The sequence below is a fragment of the Pituophis catenifer genome, unplaced genomic scaffold (genome assembly GCF_029215685.1).
Source record: "Pituophis catenifer annectens isolate HBS135680 unplaced genomic scaffold, rPitCat1.0.hap2 SCAF_1, whole genome shotgun sequence".
NCBI lineage: Eukaryota > Metazoa > Chordata > Lepidosauria > Squamata > Colubridae > Pituophis > Pituophis catenifer.
The window spans coordinates 321017835-321037436 of NW_027256881.1; the positions used below are offsets into that span (position 1 = coordinate 321017835).

The 19602-nt window shown below is 38.8% G+C and overlaps 1 protein-coding gene across 1 annotated transcript in view; it reads left to right on the forward strand.

Annotated features, from left to right (window-relative positions):
* Positions 1-397: 397 nt before the first annotated feature.
* CCDC175 (coiled-coil domain containing 175) overlaps positions 398-19602 on the forward strand; it is a 39685-nt gene continuing 20480 nt past the window's right edge. The window contains exons 1-8 of the mRNA XM_070931635.1: positions 398-483; positions 4930-5015; positions 6558-6669; positions 9664-9799; positions 11397-11625; positions 12031-12153; positions 15632-15741; positions 17515-17596. Coding sequence (XP_070787736.1) covers positions 402-483; positions 4930-5015; positions 6558-6669; positions 9664-9799; positions 11397-11625; positions 12031-12153; positions 15632-15741; positions 17515-17596 — 960 coding nt within the window. The 5' untranslated portion in view covers positions 398-401. The remainder of the gene's footprint in view (positions 484-4929; positions 5016-6557; positions 6670-9663; positions 9800-11396; positions 11626-12030; positions 12154-15631; positions 15742-17514; positions 17597-19602) is intronic.

The following is a 19602-nucleotide window of genomic DNA, read 5'->3' on the forward strand; positions in this document are numbered from 1 at the left end:
ATGCCTTTAGATGTATATTATTATTATTACTTAAGTAAACCCTGATATAAGTAATTATTTAAACGCAAGAAAGGAAAACATGCTTATAACGGATTGGTTACTGACTCATAAGAATTCTACGATTCTTTCATAATATTTATTAAAAGGCCCTCTCCAGTGTTGCAAACCGCCCCCCACTCCCAAGCATATTGCAGTTTTTCGGTTCCAAATGAAGGGAGGGGAATAAAAAAAAATAAACAAAAGACAAAGAGCATTCTTTTAATCCGCTCCTGTCATTTTTTTTCTCGGCGGCTTTGGAACAGCAGCATCGGGCGGGTCTCGCGAGGCACGCGCAAACCAGCCGCCTCCGGTTGTCATAGTAACCGCCCGCGCTGTCTGGCTCGGGGTGTGGGGTGGGGGAGATGATGGCGCCTCGTCCTCCTCCTCACTCGTCCCGCTGTTCTGAGTCTGCGGCGGCTGCGCTGAAGCATCTGCAAGGCGTGGGTGAGCGATCTCTCCGCGGTTGCTTTGGCAGAGCTGTGAGGCTCCCGCTTTTGGAAGCTTGCGCGCGGAGGGTGGCTCGTGGCCATTTTGAAAGTGCGAGTGAGAGGGACTCCAACGTGGGAAGAGTTGGGGGCGCTCCCGGGGGGGGAGGGGGCGCGGAGGGGGGGGGGAGAAAGAATCGCTGCTTCCTCAGACTGGAAGAAGGGAATGATTCGCCAGTCCACCTTTTCAGCATTGTCTTAATATTACGCTCTCCCCCCCCCCGCTCCCTCTCCTGTCTTCCTGTGAAATGTAAACGCACAGCAATAAGGCACATCACGTTGTCTCTATTCTCCCCCCCCTCTCCAAGGATTAAACCTAGATCAGTTATAGCCTTGGTGAAGGGACGGTACCCTCTTACATGTATCTTCCATAAATTCACCTTGCTGCCCCCCCTCTATCTCTTTAGAAATAAGGGCTCGGCTCTACGGTCACCTGAGCCAATGAATTTAAGCAACATGGGAGGGATCCGAATTTTGGGAATTTTATACTGTGGAGGGGCAAAGATTGAGGGATGGGCATTTTATATGGAAACACGAGGTATTCTTGAAGCCTGCAGTTTTTGAGAACAAATTAGATTGAAGCCAGCTATACCAAAGCATAATTTCTGAGAACATAACTTTCACATTCAGAATCTATAGAATTAGGATAAGAATTCGGTTACAGGAAGAAATAACTGTCGTTGCTTCAGTGGATATAACAATTAGAAGTTGCAACTTCTGAAAATTACTAACAATGGACAATACTGTAAATGTGTTTCATGTCACATTTCAAAAGTTAAAAATTATGACACCTCATTAATTTTATGATTTTTGCAATGAGAAAGGGCATATTTCTAACATTCCAAAAATATAATGCAAACTTATTGTCTAGGAACAATGTGACAGAAATGTATAGCTAATACAATTTTGTCTGAGTCTGTTTGAGTTACACAGATAATTTACATGTTAATTTTAGGCTCTTCTTCCTCAACAATTTGACAATGAACTAATTAGAAAACTTTCTCATTCCTTTCCTTCTCATTGTCTTTATCCTATGCCTTTCTCTGCTGAACACCGAAGTCTTGATCCTCAAACCATATATGATATACTTGATGAATATATTGTCACATGAAGAGACATAAATTAAGTTTTTATAATACTTCAGATGTTGCTTATTTATTTAGACATCAGGAAATATTAAAATATTGCAGTTATTATTCATTATGAACTAAAATTTTCATTTGCTTACTGACATACACATATCCCCATACAAATTTCACCAGTTTACATTTTATATGATCAGAGTAAGTGTATTATCATTAATTATTTGGAATGAGACTTAAGCATTAAATTTCACAAGCATGGCCAGTTGTAGCCTAGTATTCTTACTATGCTTCCTGGCATTTTGCACTTGAGTATTATTTTCTCATCTAGTTCATAATCTCTTGTTCTGAGAACTTGTGTTGAAAATCGTATTTTGTTTTGTCTGTAAAGTCATCCTTATCCTGATATTATTTTAATTGCTGCATATGGGGAAACCTTTCAAGACAAAAATGTTGCCTCTATGGCAGGCTTTGAGTCTCACTTTCTCCATTTTTTCATGCACTGACCATCAGGAGGCACCATAGTTTCATCCTAATTTAGAGCTATCATACATGGACAGCCAACCATTATTCAGACCTCCTCCTTAGAATTGAACTCAAAGATCTTAACACTTAAATGAATATATACAGTGCATGAGCTTTAGGAACTATTTAGAACTACTCAGTGGTTTGCAAGAAAGGGTAAATAGAAGCTATCGGAATGGTATATAGTCTACCTTCCCGTAAACTCTCAGAAAAGAGAGAGATTACATAATGTGCCATCTGGGGATTGAAGACATATAAAAACAGATACATGGAGAAGTGGACTACATTAAATCAGTCTTTTGTCACAGCCTAATGATTTCCTGGTCATCATTGTCAATACCAAAACTGATGTCAATGGGTGGGGACGCAACAATTATGTTGACTCACCTCAGATATTTTATTAATCCATTCTAGCAAGTTTTTAGATATTTTCCTAGCAATGTGGTAGGTAGTTTGGCCACATCTCAAGTCTATTTTGGGAATCCAGATTTTGCTGAATGCCAGAATTCAACAATCTTTGAATTCTAAATTCCAGAGTAACAGGAATTGGTCCTAGATGACCACTCTGCTCTCAGATTCTGTGGTGCTTGCTGGTTTACAAAGAAGTTAGGGAAGCTGAAGGAGCAGAAGCAATATCTCGAACAGTGATGGCAAACCTATGGCACATGTGCGAGAGGTGGCACACAGTCGCCCCAGCTCAGCTCTGCCGCGCATGCAGGGGGTCAGCTGGTCCAGCTGGTCTTTGGGTCTCTGCATGCGCAGGGGGTGGGTCGCATGCGCGGGGGCCACACACTCATTGCATTTTGGGGGTTCAGTTGCACGTGCTCACATTTGCGTGCTTGTGCTTTGGGCACTCAGTCCAGAAAAGGTTAGCGATCACTGACCAAGAATAAAGGAAAGAAAATTAAGAAATAGAACGTTAGAATATACATTAGAAACCATGTTATGGTAATGAGCAATGAAGCATCAGCATTTCTCTGCCCTCATGAGCAGAATATCATCTAATAAACCTATTAAAGGTGGACTTTCTGAGAGGAATTGTTTTCATATTTGCTAAACAAATTGCAAATTTGTTTAAACAAATAGTCCATCTAGCAGTTCAAAACATGTAAATGCGAGGAGAATAGGTACCACTTAAGTGGGAAGATAACAACACAGAACGCTGATACCTTTGGCGTATAGCCATTCTGGCTACATCACCATGGATAATGTCTTTGGACAACCCTGGCTCCCTCATCAAGAAATGGGAGATGAGCACTGTTCCTTAGAGTCAGACACAACTGTACAGGGAAACCTTTACTTTTATCTTAAACAAATTGATCATATTAGTTCAGTTCTTGATATCTGGGATGTTTTCATCTTGTAGACTTCTAATATTGTAGACAGGCTGCATGACTATGGCTACCTCATTTTTTCAAGCAGTAAGAAGTGGGAGTAGCTGCTGGATTCAAAAGACAATCAGTGTCTCTTTGAAAGAGGAGTGGTATCTGCTGTCTTGACAGTAATACTGGTATTCCCCCCTCTTAATGCAAAAGGAATAAGCAAAATGAACAACTCTCCATCTTTATTTATTTAAATACAGATTTGGAAAAAGAGGCTGGACTTAGGCTGCAGATGATCCTAGAAGAAATAGAGTATTCCTGGCAGATAGGGTTCAGGACCAGATATGAAACTTGAAGCTTGCAGTGGTCACTTTTGTGGCTGACTTTCTTGAGAACTTAAATGGAGGGAATGTGGTCCTGGTTCTTTCAGTTCTCTCAGCAACATCCTATACAACTGACCAAGGCATCCTTGTGAACGATTCACAAAAGCACTTCCTGAATCAGAAGTACATTGGATACTTAAAGGGGAAATCTGTTAAATCCTTGGCCATACCAGTGTCAGGCGCTGCATGACTCAGCCCTCTCTCCCATGTGTGAGAGTTGTATTTCATGGTTTCTCAAAATTTCAATAAAAACTGTGTGAGAAATGTATTGAGAGGGAGGTGTGTGTAATAATTTGCTACATAGTTGGGAAAGAAAAAGAAGATTAGGAACTTGTTTCTATAAATAGGACTAGTTCTTGAATCACTGAAATTCTTCAGTATTACATATTCAGAATTTCTTGATTTTCTTGTCGATTTATCAAAATCTATTTTAATGGATAAAGCTTGACAATATTATTTAACATTTATTTATTTATTTATTTATTTATTTATTTATTTATTTATTTATTTATTTATTTATTTGTTCGATTTATATGCCGCTCTTCTCCGGAGACTCAGGGCGGCTTACAATGCGTTAAGCAATAGCCTGCTTAACGCATTGTATATACCTGCTTAGTAGGGCTTTCACTCCCCCAAGCGGTGTTCTTTTTATACAAAGTCACCTTATTGCCCCCACAAATCCGGCTCCTCATTTTACCTACCTCGGAAGGATGGAAGGCTGAGTCAACTTTGAGCCTGGTGAGATTTGAACTTGCAGTAATTGCAGGCAGCTGCCAGCTAAGTGCTACTTTAACAGCACTTTAGTCCGCTGCGCCACCAAGGCTCCTTTACCATTTGCAACATATTGCATCATATTGAACTATTTGCCCCACCACCTTTTGAGTGTTCTGGCTTGGTCTCTTCTGTCCTTACACAATAGGTCCCATCAATTATTATTTGGCTGAGAATTCCCAGAATTCACTCTGTAATTAAAATGTGAAACTAATAACCATGAAGTTAACTTCCAAGTTGCAAAGCATAATTTTACTTAATGTGATTTGAAAACTGAAAAGTGTTTTGAAGTCAGGTTTCCTTGTTCTTCCTTTTTGTTTAGAAAAACAGATTCAGAATGAAAGACTACTATTCAACAAAGAAACTGTCCAGCACCTTGAAGATGCTGTCAAAGCCATTAAAAAATTGGTAATATCAAAATCTAAAAAAGTATTGCCTTTAGATATTTAAAAAGTACATGTATTGTGATTACAAAATTTGGGTTAGACTAAAGAGCCTTGGGTTGAATCTATGGAGGTGTTGTGACTCCGACCCCCGAGGCCGACTTATCAGAGGGAGAAGGCTCCGAACATGAAGGAGAAGAGTTGGCCAGGCCTCCCTCTCCAGGACCCTCCTCTCTGGCAATGCCTCAGGTGTCTCCCGAAGGAGAAGAGATTGGCCAGGAGCCAGGTATCTCCTCGCAGTCGGACAGTGACGGAGATAAGTCTTGGCTGGATCCATGCCAGCGTCAGAGAGACAAGTGCACGCAGCAGAAAAGGAGGCGTGCCAGAGATTAAGCTGAGTCACTGGACCACACCCCACAGGGGATAAAAGGGGGTGAGGTGGCCATTCAGACTCTGTGACGAACAAAACTAACTACTAGCGAGTCACATTGTATCTTTGAAACAACATTATCTGCCTTGGATTTAATACGGTTTGGACTTGACAATTCTTGAACTGTGTGTATCTTGTTTGGGTTTATCTGTCGGAGGAACAAGCCCTCCCTTTATGAGTAAAGTTCTTGGCAAGCAGCTATTGGGTTGCTGCCAATCCTCTTATCGAAAGAATTTGTTGTCTGCCAGTTTTATTTAACCCCTGGCTATCTGTTTGTGTGCGTGTGTGAGACGGGGACAGAACAGGAGGAATATTTGTGTACTGGATGTACTATTATTAGAGTTCAATGTTGCTGTGAAGAGAAGATCTGTGCTAGAATAATGGTGAGCTTTAAAAAAAAGCACTTGCACACAATGTACTTTACAACTCATCCTCTCTCCCATGCCCTCTGTTCAACTTGCTTTTCCAGGCGGTGCTGGATTCAAATGTGATTTCAAAATTTTAATATTCTGTTAAGCTTGCTGAGAATATTTAGCATGCCATTATCTCCAATAGTCTGGAGTGGGGGAAGAGGAAAGAATACAGGTAGTCCTCAACTTATGACCATAATTGAGCCCAGAATTACTGTCATAACTCATGGTAGTCATTAAGCGGGTCACCATGTGACCGCACCTGATTTTATGACCTTTTATGTGGCAGTCATTAAGCAAATGCTGTGGTCATTAAGCGAACAGCATAGTTGTTAAATACATGCATTTTAGCCAATGGACATTTTTTCAATGGAAACTGGAAATAAATGCCAGCTTCTGGGGGAAAAAAGACAAAAATCATGGTAATATGACTGTAGGATACTATAGATTATTGTAAGTGTGGACTAGTTGCCAAGTGCTCAAATGTGATCATGTGACCTTGGGGAGGGGCAGGTATTGGAATTTCAAAACTGGGCCATAAATAGTTCTGGAGAAGTCCGCTGTAACTTCAAATTGCCTTGCCCCATTTACTGAAATTTATTACAGATATAAGCAATGATTCTTTTATACAAACTTTATCACTAAGAAAAAAAAGTCTGTACCTACATTTAGGAAAGAAACAGACATCAGATTTTTTTCCCTTTATCATATATCTGTCAATTTTTAGGAAAAGGAAAGAAAAGATACAATTGAATTGTTGGAAGAAGAGACCATAAAAAACTGTAATCTCCGTATCAAAGTCAAGAGTTTCCCAGCAATTGTTATGAAAGAATTTGAAGGTATTTTTAAGATAATCAATTTTATCTTAAAGTAAAATGCATTGGAGAATGCAACATATGATTAATTTGTTAATTATAATTATTTTAAGAACTATGTAGTTTGACAGACAGCTTTACATAACTTGTTTTGATCAATATTTGGATTTGGATCATAGAAATTGAGGTCTAATTTTTATGTATAAAAAGAGGAAACTAAGAAACAATATATAAATAGTTTTACCGATATTATTTATACCTGATTTAGAAAAAAAATGTGAAACCAATACATACCTGGGGTTTACATGCTACTTAATTCCCACTAACATTATCTCCAAACTGATCTGAAAAAAAGGATTAAGTTTTAATAACTTACTGTTTAAGGCAGCAACTTCTTTAAACTCTTAATGATCTGAAAGGCTGAGTCCTATAGAAGACCTGAGAATGTTTGGAGAGCCAAGAGTGAATTACTGGTATATTTAGCCTTAATGCATTTAAATATGATCCTTTGCAGGGTTGAGCTGAGGATTTTGTGCAGTATCTGCATGACAAGATCGCTCAGATTCGGGAAGGCCTGGCCTCTGACTGGGTAAGTCCAGACGGGATGACTGAGGCAGGTCTTGAGAGTGTTATCTGGGAGGAGTTTGATCCTGTGGCTCCTGAGGACGTGGACAGGATTCTGGGATGGCTGAACGCGACCACATGTTTATTGGACCCGTGTCCCTCCTGGTTGGTGCTGGCTTCCCGGGAGGTTACACGAGGCTGGCTCCAGAGGATTATTAACGCTTCCTTGAGCGAGGGTGTCCTGCCGGCTGCCTTGAAAGAGTCGGTGGTGAGGCTTCTCCTGAAGAAGCCCTCTCTGGATCCGGCTGTTTTGGCTAATTATCGTCCAATCGCCAACCTTCGTTTTATGCGAAGGTTGTTGAGAGTGTGGTGGCGCGGCAGCTTCCACAGTACCTGGATGAAGCTGTATCTAGATCCACTCCAGTCTGGCTGCAGGTCTGGGCACAGCACGGAAACGGCATTGGTCGCGTTGGTGGATGATCTCTGGAGGGCTCGGGATAGGGGTTGTTCCTCTATCCTGGTCCTGTTAGATCTCTCAGCGGCTTTTGATACCATCGACCATGGTATCATGTTGCGCCAGTTGGAGGGATTGGGAGTGGGGGCCACCGTTTTGCGGTGGTTCTCCTACTACCTCTCTGACCAGTCGCAATCTGTGTTGGCAGGGGGGCAGCGGCTGACCCCGAGGCGCCTTGTTTGTGGGGTGCCACAAGGGTCGGTCCTCTCGCCCCTTCTGTTCAACATTTATGTGAAGCCGCTGGGTGAGATCATCCGTGGCTTTGGGGTGGAGTTCCATCAGTACGCTGATGATACTCAGCTGTACATCTCCACCCCAGGCCACCCCAACGATGCCCTTGAAGTGATGTCCCGGTGCCTGGAGGCCGTGCGGGCCTGGATGGGGAGAAACAGGCTCCGACTCAACCCTTCCAAGACTGAGTGGCTGTGGCTTCCGGCGTCCTGATATAGCCAGCTGGTGCCATCGCTGGTTATTGGGGGCGAATCATTGGCCCCCACGGAAAGGGCTCACAACTTGGGCGTCCTCCTGGATACACGGCTGTCTTTAGAAGAGCATATGACGGCCGTGGCCAGGGGGGCTTTTTATCAGGTTCTCCTGATACGCCAGTTGCGTCCCTTTCTAGATCGGGACTCCCTACGCACGATCACTCAAGCACTCTTCACTTCCCGTCTGGACTACTGCAATGCTCTCTACATGGGGCTCCCTTGGGGTGCACCCGGAGGCTCCAGTTGGTCCAGAATGCGGCTGCGCGGGGGATTATGGGAGCGACGGGGTGCTCCCATGTGACACCTCTCCTGCGCGAGCTGCACTGGCTTCCTGTGGTCTTCAGGGTGCACTTCAAGGTGTTGGTGACCGCACTTCATGGCTTAGGGCCGGGGTATTTACGAGACCGCCTTCTGCCACCTATAGCCTCCCATCGGCCAGTACGCTCCCACAGAGAGGGACTCCTCAGGGTGCCGTCGGCCAGACAATGTCGGCTGACGACCCCCAGGGGGAGAGCCTTCTCTGTGGCGGCACTTGCCCTCTGGAATGACCTACCCCCAGAGATACGCACGATACCAGACCTCCGGACTTTTCTTTGGGCCTGAAAACACATCTATTTCATCTAGCCGGGCTGGCTTGATCCCATCCCTTTAGTTTTAATTTGTAATTGGTTTTAATCCGGGTTGTTTTAAATGGATAGCCAAAATTATTTAATATTTTTAAATTGCTTTTAAATTTTATATGTTATGTTTTGCCATGGCTGTTCACCGCCATGAGTCCTGTTGGAGAGGGGCAGTATAATTAATAAATAAATAAATAAATAAATAATAAATAAATAAATAAATAAATAAATAAATAAATAAATAAATACATACATACATACATACATACATACATACATACATACATACATATTAGCAAGATTTTCCAAATGTTGGAAGTATAGGAATATACCTATAGATCCTTTGCTTGTTTGCTTAAATCCTTGGCCAAAGAGTATTAGAATAAGTGAAGGTGAATATGGAAAAATAACTTTGCTTTACAAGAGTGTCAAGAAATTCATGGAACACGAAACATTGTTCATCATACTGCATCTATTTGAAGCTCCATATGTGGAGTTAATAGATTGTTCAATATTATCTGGCAAATAATAAGTTTATGTTTTTATATTCCAGCTTTCAAGACATCAGTATTTTCAAGGACTTGTTTCTGTGGAAACAGATCTATGCAATATAACTGAAATATCTAGATAGAATGATGATTCAATCCAAGTACCACTTCAGTTTGGCTAGCCTTTAGAGTCAGTGCTTTATCTGGGCCTTGTTTCCCTATGACTTCTATAATTTCTGGATGATTCATTTGGCACTTCAAGTTATCACAGAGATCTAGTAATTTATAAAAAATTGAAAATGGATTTAATATTTTATTTCTTTCTGTTTTAAAATTCCTTATTTTAGAACTTGTGGCTGCTGCCCATCGGTTTCATCTTAAGAAGTTAAGAGAAGTAGAGGCTTCTATGAATGAAACTATTGCTGCAGTACAAGAGGTGTACACAAAGCAAATGTTCTCTGAAGAACAAAATGAAACACTGTGGTAGGCACTATGTAGTAAAATGAACAATTGTAATATTCAGTTCCTTACCCTAAGGGCCATATATTCTCTACTGTTATTTTACTTATCTAAAAGAACTTGTACAAAATAAAAATAACATGGAACATCTCTAACTGAAAGTTTCAACAATTAGTGTTTCAGTGTTTATGAAATATGTGCATTTGAGAGACAGTACTCTATTTTATTTCTGCTAAATTTAATAAGTATAACTGTTGAGGAAAGTTATTTTTAATATTTGTGGTGTTTCTTATTTGCATAGCATGCTATAGAGATGTAACAATGTTATCGGCCCTTGGCAGTGGGTTTCAAGCTAGCATATAGCCTAGAAACTACATTGATCACACTTGTTGATGACCTTTAGAGACCAGGATCAGAGGGGTGCAACCTTCAAGTCCTTGATTTCTCAATAGTTTTAGTACCATTTACCATGGTATCCTTCTGGAGTGCCTTGGCAAGATTGTAGTAGTGAGTGTTGTTTTGTAGTGGTACTACTCCTTCCAGAGGACTTGGTTTTCAGTATCTGATATTATCAAGGTACCAGATGATGATAACCTACCTGTATATATCAGCCCTTGACCATAGAGGTGATTCACTAGAAAGCTGAACCAATACTCTGAAGTTGTTAGGGTCTGGATGAGAAAAAACAGACTCAAAATGAATTCGTGCAAGAAAAGTGACTTTGGGTTTATGATTCCAAGAAATACTATCTTTGACTGAATGGATTGGTATTCTTATGTTCAGAGTTGGTTTGCACTTGGGGGATCCTGGATTCACAGCTCCTACTCAAACAATAGGGGGATATGTAGTCGATCAGATCTTAAACATATCTTACTTGGTTTTTATAATGTGTTCCTCATAGGGCTGTCTTTAGAAAGTATTTGGAAGGTACAACTGGTACAAAGTATGATAGTCGAACAACAGTGAGCATCCCAGTTCAGTATAATTGGATGAATCCACCCCTTTGGGAAAGTATTGATTACCATTTGGCTTCCAGATCCTTGTTGTCACCTTGAAGGCCTTACATGGTTCTGGACCAGATTATCCGAGAGTGTACTTTCTCCAAATTAATTTGCCCATTGAATCAGATCAAATAAAGGATTGTCTAGGATTGTTATCCCCCCTCCCCATATTTTGTAATTCTGTCTGATCTTCTCCTTCCCTACTGAGTTAAGAGTAATTGAGCCTTGGTTGTTCCATCTGACATACCAGAAGGGCGTGTTGTGAATGAAGATTGAAACTGAAGGGCACTTAAGTTTATATGTTTTCTGCACATTATTTTGATGCTGCCAATTTTGTTTATATACTAAGGTTTATATTTTGATGATAACAATTTTGTTTATATTAAGGGCTTTATTATTTTAAGGGGTAGTTTTTTATTTTGTGCTAATCTTGATTGTTAGCTATCCAGAGCCTTTGGTAATGGCTGGCATACTAACTAAGTAACTAGTTAGTTAACTGGATGGATGGATGGATGGATGGATGGATGGATGGATGGATGAATGGATGAATGAATGAATGAATGTTGGCTTACGTTGTTTACTGTCATTTTTAAGATTTCTTCAAAATTTTGTTTTGGCAGTAAAGAGCAAGATCAAAGATGGGAGAAATATAATGAAATTGTCGAATTAGTAAACCAACAAATGGCTGCAAGGCATTCTATGAACATTAAAATAAATGAACTTCGTAATATGACAAAAAAAGAGGAAGATGAAACGGCCTTGGAAGAGATTGCCATTGAAGACCTAAAGCAAGTAATGGCTAGAGAAGCCCTTCAGTTTAAAGAAAATAAAGCATCGTTAGAGCTACAGGTACAGTTTTAGGAATTGAAACTTAGCCCTGCATTAATGAAAGCATCAGTCTTGGGGCCATCCATCCAGTGGGTTTTCAGAAAAGTCCTCCACGGTTTAAAATTAAACTACCCATATAGTGTAGTATATTGGAATTGAATGTGAAGCCTTATACATGAAAAACTTCTGCTCGGTCATGTGAATATAAAACATTTCTGATCATTATAATTTAGGGATTTTCCTATCTTAAATCTAGGCTGCCTCTATATAATTTGCTAAAATATATCCATGAATTAAATCCCAACATTTGTGAACCAATTCTTATCTGTTTTAATATCACTCCAACAATGCTGGAGGGTTCCATAGAAAGTGCTAAATAATGTACAAGTAACAATTTTAGCTATATTAAGGTTGGTTTTACTGTAGATTGAAGAACTTCAGAAAAAACTTCAGATGAGAAAAAATGAGGTTGCGGAAAAGAAGAAAGAATTTGAAGAGTTGCTTAAAATACTATGTCGTTTACAGAAGAAAGTTTCACATCATAATCAGGTACGTTGAATTGTGCCTTTGGTAATATGCCATTTCAAAGTCATATCCACTGAGCATTGTCTTTTTCTGGTATAAAATGAATTGAGACTATATGGGCTGGCCTGAGTTAAATTTTAAATTGATTTTAAATTGGGTTATCTTAATTTCGGCCAAAATATTTAATTATTTTAATACTGTTCTTAAATTTTGTATGCTTTGTTTTTATCTTGGCTGTGCACCGCCCTGAGTCCTATTTGGAGAAGGGCGGTATAGAAATTTAATTAATAAATAAATAAAATAAATAAATAAATATAAGTACAGTCCTAGGTAGACTGCATCTCAGTGCATCAGGGGATTAAATATTGAACATTTTATTTACAAATTTATTTAATTTGTAAGGCTACCCATCTATCAAAGAAACAATAGACAGTGATCAAAAATAAGAAACAACAACCACTTCTCAAAAAACAACAGATCAATTAGACTAGATCGCCAATTAAAGATCTCAAAAAGTGTCTCATATTATATATCCAGGCCAGAGCTCTAGAAATCAATAGTAGCCTTCCACAAGGCTGGTAGCGTTGGGGTCATCTGTATTCAGGGTGAAATCCTCCCGATTCAGACCAGATCGCTCAAGAGATACAACCTCTTCAGGCAAAAAAAGTGCTTTTAAAAATAAAAAAAAAGCCTCTGATGATTGTGCGGCTCAGCTGGGATCGTCAGGGGCTTTTAAAAGCATTTTTTCTACAACCTCTTCGGCTGAAGAGGTTATAGAAAAAATGCTTTTAAAAGCTTCTGATGATCCCATCTGAGTTGCCTGATTGGCAGAGCCTTTTTTCTTTTAAAAGCCTCTGATGATCCCAGCTGAGTTGCCTGAGTGTCAGAGGCCTACATTTCACCACTGATCTGTATCTCATATCATTGTGAATTCTGCCAAGAAGATTGTTACCTTGCAATGCCCACAGTTAGGAGTAAAATAAAATAATACAATACAATAAAATAATGTAAATAACAATTTATATATGCCTATCTCCCAAATGTGGCTCAGGGTTGCTTACAATGATTTAAAAACATATTTTCTGGCCATTAACACAAAGTGAACCCTGAAAACACTATTTACTAGTAACATGAATTTAAGGATTTCTAGAAGTTGAGCAAAGTCAGGGCCATCCATACCTCAAATGGTGTAGTGTTACAGAGGGCAGGTGCCGATATGGAAAAGTCATGCTTCCTGGGCCCTACTAGATGAGAGTCTGATTGACAGGATGCAAAACCTGCCTCTCCTTCTACCCAGACTAATGGGTAGGGAATGGTAGAAATCAGTGGTGGGTTCTAACCAGTTTTACCACCGGTTCGCATCGCGCAGGTGCTTTGCATGCGATCGCCGCGTGCATGCTCGCGCTCGCAGGGGCGCCAATCTTGTGCTTTGCGCAAGCGCATTGAATAAAAAAACAGCTGAGGCATGGCAATCAACTCTGCCACATCTTACAGCTGAGCTAAAAACAAAAGAAATAAAGATAGGTATAACACGGGGGTGGGTGGGAGGGCCCAACTGACGTTCGGAGCGAACCGGTTCGCTCTCCTATCAAGATTTCCACTACTGGCTATCCTGAACCGGAGAACCGGAAGCAACCCACCACTGGTAGAAATGCTGGGAACAAGGCAGTCCTTCAAATAACCTGCCCCAATGCCACGTAGGACTTTATAGGTAATAACTAGCAACTTGAATTGTAGCTGGCAGCAAACAGACCCAGTGCAGCTTGCAGAACAAATATGTAATATTAGCATAATAAGACAAATCCATAACTTGTGGACCAAATGAAGATTCTGGATATTATTTATTTATTTATTTATTTATTTATTATATTTCTATACCGCCTTTCTCCCGTAGGACTCAAGGCGGTGTACAGTCAAGAAAAATATAGACACACAAACATCATAAAATTGCTAATTAAAATTGTTACTTAGTTTGGTCAATTAAATAAAACCCAGAATTAGATAACATTTAAAAAGGTCAATTGAAGGTCAATCTCATATAGAGCATTGCAGTAATCCATTCAGGGGTGATTAAAGCCTGACTGACTATGCTCATTACCCCAATTTAAGAAGTACCTCCTTTCCATAGCTACCACCTGCTCTTTGGACAGGAACCCTAAGCCTAATCCTAACCCTCAAAATTTTATGCTGGTTCAGTCTGGGATATTGGAATGGGATGGAGAATTACGAGATTCAAGAGGTCCTAACACCCTAAACCACTTAGTCTTGGAAGGGTTAAGAGGAAATCTGTTTATCCCCATCCAAATCCCCAAAACTTTCAGTCCCTGAGTTAGAATCTCCATAGCATCAGTTGGCTGGCCTAGGGTGGAGATATACAGCTAATACTTCATCTCAGTTTGCATGTGATATTAAGCTCTGGATTAGTTTAAATTAGGGTTTTCATATCAAAGTTAGCATGTGAAGAAAGGAGTTTTGGGCGGGTTGCTTGATCCCAGACTCAGTATCAGCTTTTTAAACCGTGACTTGAAACTTTATCATCCAAATTATACCGTATTTTTTGGAGTATAAGATGCCCTTCCCCCTCCGCCCAAAAGTGGGTGAAAATTTTGGTGCGTCTTATACAGTAAATGTTGCAGCGGTGGGATTGCGTTGGTGTGGCGCCAATCAGCTATTCTAGAATGGCGGTGGCAAGCGGGCCGTTGTAAATGGGCCATGGTGAATGGACAGCGATGAACGGGCTGCGGCAGTGGCAAATGGGCCACAGTGAATGAGCCATGGTGAACGGGCAGCGCTGACTGGGCTGCGGTGCTGGTCAACATGCCACAGTGAATGGGAAGTGCTGAATGGGCTGTGGGAAACGGGCTGCGCCAAACTGGCTGCGGCGGTGGCAAAAGGGCTGTGGCAAACGGGCGGCAGTGGCAGCAAACGGCGGCAGTGGCAGCAAACGGGTGGCGGCAAACAGGCCGTGGCAGCACCGAACTGGCCGCAGCAAACGGGTGGCAGTGGCGAATGGCTGGCGGCAAACAGACTGCGGCAAACGGGCCATGGTGAACGGGCCAGATGAATACCGAATGGATGCTGGGAGGCAGAGGAAGATTTTTTTTTCTTGTTTTCCTCCCCAAAAAAGGTAGGTGCGTCTTATAGTCCAGAGCATCTTATACTCCGAAAAATACTGTATGTAATCTTCAGGTTACGACCACTTGTTCAGTGATTGTTCAAAGTTATGATGGTACTGAATGAATAGTACTTAGGATCAGTCCTCAAAGTTCTGGCCATTGCAGTGCCCCTCCAGTCATTTTATCCCAATCCGGCCCTCAGTGATCCTTGATCATGGGATTGTGATTCCCCACATTTCTGATTGTAACCAAGGACTCTGTGTATTTCAGTGCTTTAATACTTTAATAGGAGCAATATGAACTTTTATTAATTACCAGTATCAATATAAAAAGAGCTTTTTATATAGTTACCATTTATACTACTGTTTTATTTGTATTTTTCATAGATTGTTACTGATTTGAAAAAGGAGTTACAAGAAATGTTAAAAACCATCAAAAATCTAATACAAGAGTATGAGAGGGAAAAGGCTGAGAAAGAGGAGCTTATTAAAAAAACGTAAGCAAGATGTACTTTTCTGTTGCCATTGCACTTGAGTTTTTTATCTCTTTTGTTGCTTATATAAGTTTATATTGTAGAAAGCAAGCCTTCATGTTATCAAGTTCTGACTGGATTTTAAAGGATTTAAAATATAGCAAACAGTAATTAGAATATGATTTACATTCAAATTAAGTTATTAGCTTAATTTGTAAAACGTTGACTTAGAAGATGTATTTTATGAAGCATGATTTATCATTTATGAACTGGGATGCAATAACTTGTTCAACAAACCAGATTTTAAGACAAATCATGATTTTGTACAATGTGCAAAATGTGTTGGTGAAAAAGCTTTTCAACATTTTCTTACTTAATCCTTTTAAACAGGAGATGGCAGCATAAATTCTCCTTCCATACAGTTGGATTTTGCTATTCACATGTAACATTTTAACATGTAATGTTTAACATGAAAATGAGTACAGTAAACCTAGACATGTGTGCTCTTCACCTTTGATTGATTTTGGAAAGTTATCTAATACGCATCTATTGCCTACCAGCTTCCCCAATGACAAGTACAAAGTTATTTACTTAGGAAAGAAAAATCAATAATGGTACCTATGGAAAAGATCTTGGAATAATAGTTGATTGCAAAGTGAATATTAACCAGCAATCAGAAAGGCAAATTTCAGACAGCACTATGTATAATTTTCTACTAATGGGAAGTAATTGATCCCTTTCATTCAGCTTTGGTCAGACCCCATTTCAAGTTATATATTAGTTTGGGCACCACACTTCAGATAATTTGGAACATGTTTAAAGAATAATCATGAGTATGATTAACATTTTAAAAACATGAGTCCTATGAAGAAAGATGTAAAGTACTAGATATATGAGGCTTTGATAAGAGATGACTGGTAGGGAGACATGCTAATACTTTTATCTGTTTAAGAGATTATCATATCACAGAAGAGTGGTTAATCAATTAATTAATTTGGATTTCTGTGCTGAGCATGAAGTAGAACTCAACTGTTTAAATGTTAAATTTTCTGTTTTTTATGAAAGCCTTCAAGGTAATTCTGGTTAATGGCAAATCCAGTGTGAATGTAATGTCCAGTGTTTCTCTAATACCATATTAGTTTATTTAATTTGTGTTGTGTATTTCCATTTGTGACTTTAGGATGCAAAAGATGTAAGGGGAATATTAATTTATACCTTGTGTTTTGGCCCTGTTTTTTCCAGAAGCCAAAGGATTTGTTTGCAGTTAACCTATTGTTAGATTTACATTTTTATGAATTTGTACAGTAATGCTGTGAGAAGCATACAAATAGGATAGATTTCCCTCAGTTTCCCAGCAGCAGGTATTCAGAAGCTGCTGCCTTTGATTCTTGAGTAGTAGTATCCTGTCATCATAGCTAACTATCACTGATGGATTTATCCACAATGAATTTGTCTGATTTCCCCCCCTAAAATTCCTATAATTACATCTTGCAACAAGATTTAGCTCATCTATAGTATTAAGAAAACCCATTATTGTGTTGTCCGTATAGGAATATATAGCATCAAAAGCAAATGGTGCGAGTGCTTGTATTTTTAGTTCTCTGTAGGAATTAACTTGTGAAAAAAAATTATATAGAATCTCTCTGTTGGAATTTTTATACAACTGTGATAACTCGATTTTTCTAAAAAAGAAAAATGCTGGTGCAAAGTATGTAAAATAACACAAGACAAACTGTGCTTGATGGCTTCTTTCTCCGTATAAGAATAAGGTGCTTTTATTTGGTTACTGTTTTTCAGGCTTTGTCTTCAAGACAATCTAGTTTCATTAGATACAGACTTTGATGAAGAAAGAGAAAATTTGCTACAGCAGCTAGAGGAGGTAAAAAGAACAGTTCATGCTACTGAGTTTGGAAATAATGGACAATGGAAATAAAGAATACTGGCCATGGCCCTCAGTGCCTATTTCCTAAAACCCTATTTTTGTACTGATTAACTATTTAGTGGGAAGAGGCCAGGGTAGTTCTGCCCCATCCTTTCATTGAAGTGAGCAGTATAGAAGCTTCTTTTATATGTAACTATGTGCACATAACTCTGGTTGCTAACAGAAACTTAGGAATTATGCTTAATTGAAGTTTCTTCAATACCAATCCCACTATTGTATGCAGTAATGCATATTTCTTAACATTATCTTCTGACTTCATTCTTGAAATATAGGCATATAGGTGAATCATTGTCATGGTTTCTGCAACCGAAAGAACTAAAGGTGTTTAGAAAAATCCATGGGGAAATAATATCCACACTATCGCTGCTAATTATGGATTGACCCCTAATTTCATTTACCTGAGTAGAACTAAATTAATTTAAGAATAATATTTGGTGAAATTAAGCAGACATTAAGTCCCCCTTGTGCGTGATTTCATTTTTTTACACTTAATCTAAATAAATAAATAAATAACTGCTAAATCTTGGCCCTTGTGTACACCTTGGCCCTTTTAGAAAATAAAAAAGGTTAAAGCAACCTTGTTTGTTTTGATTAGTGATAAAGAACAACTCAATTTGCATTTTCTTTTGTGATTGGCCTACCCATCATGGCAACTATTTTGAAAGGGTTAGGGTTAGGGTTACGGTTAGGGATAGGGATAGGCCTATAACTATCTCTAAAATTTCAAATATGCTCCAAACCCTAATCCTAAAACTTGCTCAAACAGTTTTAATCTTTTGCATTAGATGCTTTGCTACATTGCTATTGGTATTTTGTCTTTTTGTAATGAGATTGATTCTCAATGCCCTTCAAGGAAGCAAAGAAGTAACTGATTTCAGCCAAGAAAATTAATTCTATAACCAAATTAATTTTTTCAATGAAAGTCAATATTTTTCTTGCTCCTTTCAATGCCATTACTCCATTTTCATTCACAGAATACATTCAAGTTAAAATAAAGCAAGCAAGATGAATTTGTACCATAAGTTGATATTTTGGTTTTATTTATTTATTAAAACAAAAGTATAAAAAAGAACTAAAAGTTTAACTAAGAACTAAAACAAAAAAAAGTTCAGTACCAGCATTCCTTTGACCATGGATAAGATCAAAAAAGTAATTTTTATACGAGTAATTGTAAACCATCAAGACTAGGCAGCTTTCTTATGGAATCATTTAAAATATGTATTGATACTTTCACTCCTATATCAACTACATATTGAGATATTTATTTTTAGTAGCTTTACAAACTTGATAGTCACACTATGTCAAATAAAATGACAGGAATGAAACTAACAATGAAATTATCTGCTAACAATGTCATGCTCACAATTATTCAACATAGCAGAATGCAACTGATTTTAAAGTTATTTTTACTGAATTTTATTAAACCATATATCCCTTCAAAGTCCACTAAATTAGTTTCATAACTGTGACAAGATATGATATGCTTCTTACTGGAAAGGCTGTTTGATTCCTCCCTTAGAAGGCTGGCTGAACAAATTGTGGGTATATTCTTTGATAATTACATAATTTAAAAATAAAACTGATATAGAATTCAATTTTAACTGGAAACCATTCTGTATTATGTCTTAATACATGGATTTGTACCTCATTCAAAATTAGGGTTTTTCCTAACTTCAAGGGATGTTCCAATTAAAATAGATTCTCAGTATTGATTTCGTTTATTATAGCTTATAATTTCAGTCAGTTATTTGTACTGTGTTGATCATGGTTCTTAATGTATATTCTTAACTTTAAACTTGTCAGTGTTTTTACCTTTTAAAATTAATACAACATTCTTTGTAATTCATAAGTTTAACAGAATAGCAGAGTTAGAAGGGATCATGGAGGTCTTAGAGTCCAACCCCTTACTCAAGCAGGAGATCCTATACCATTTCAAACAAATG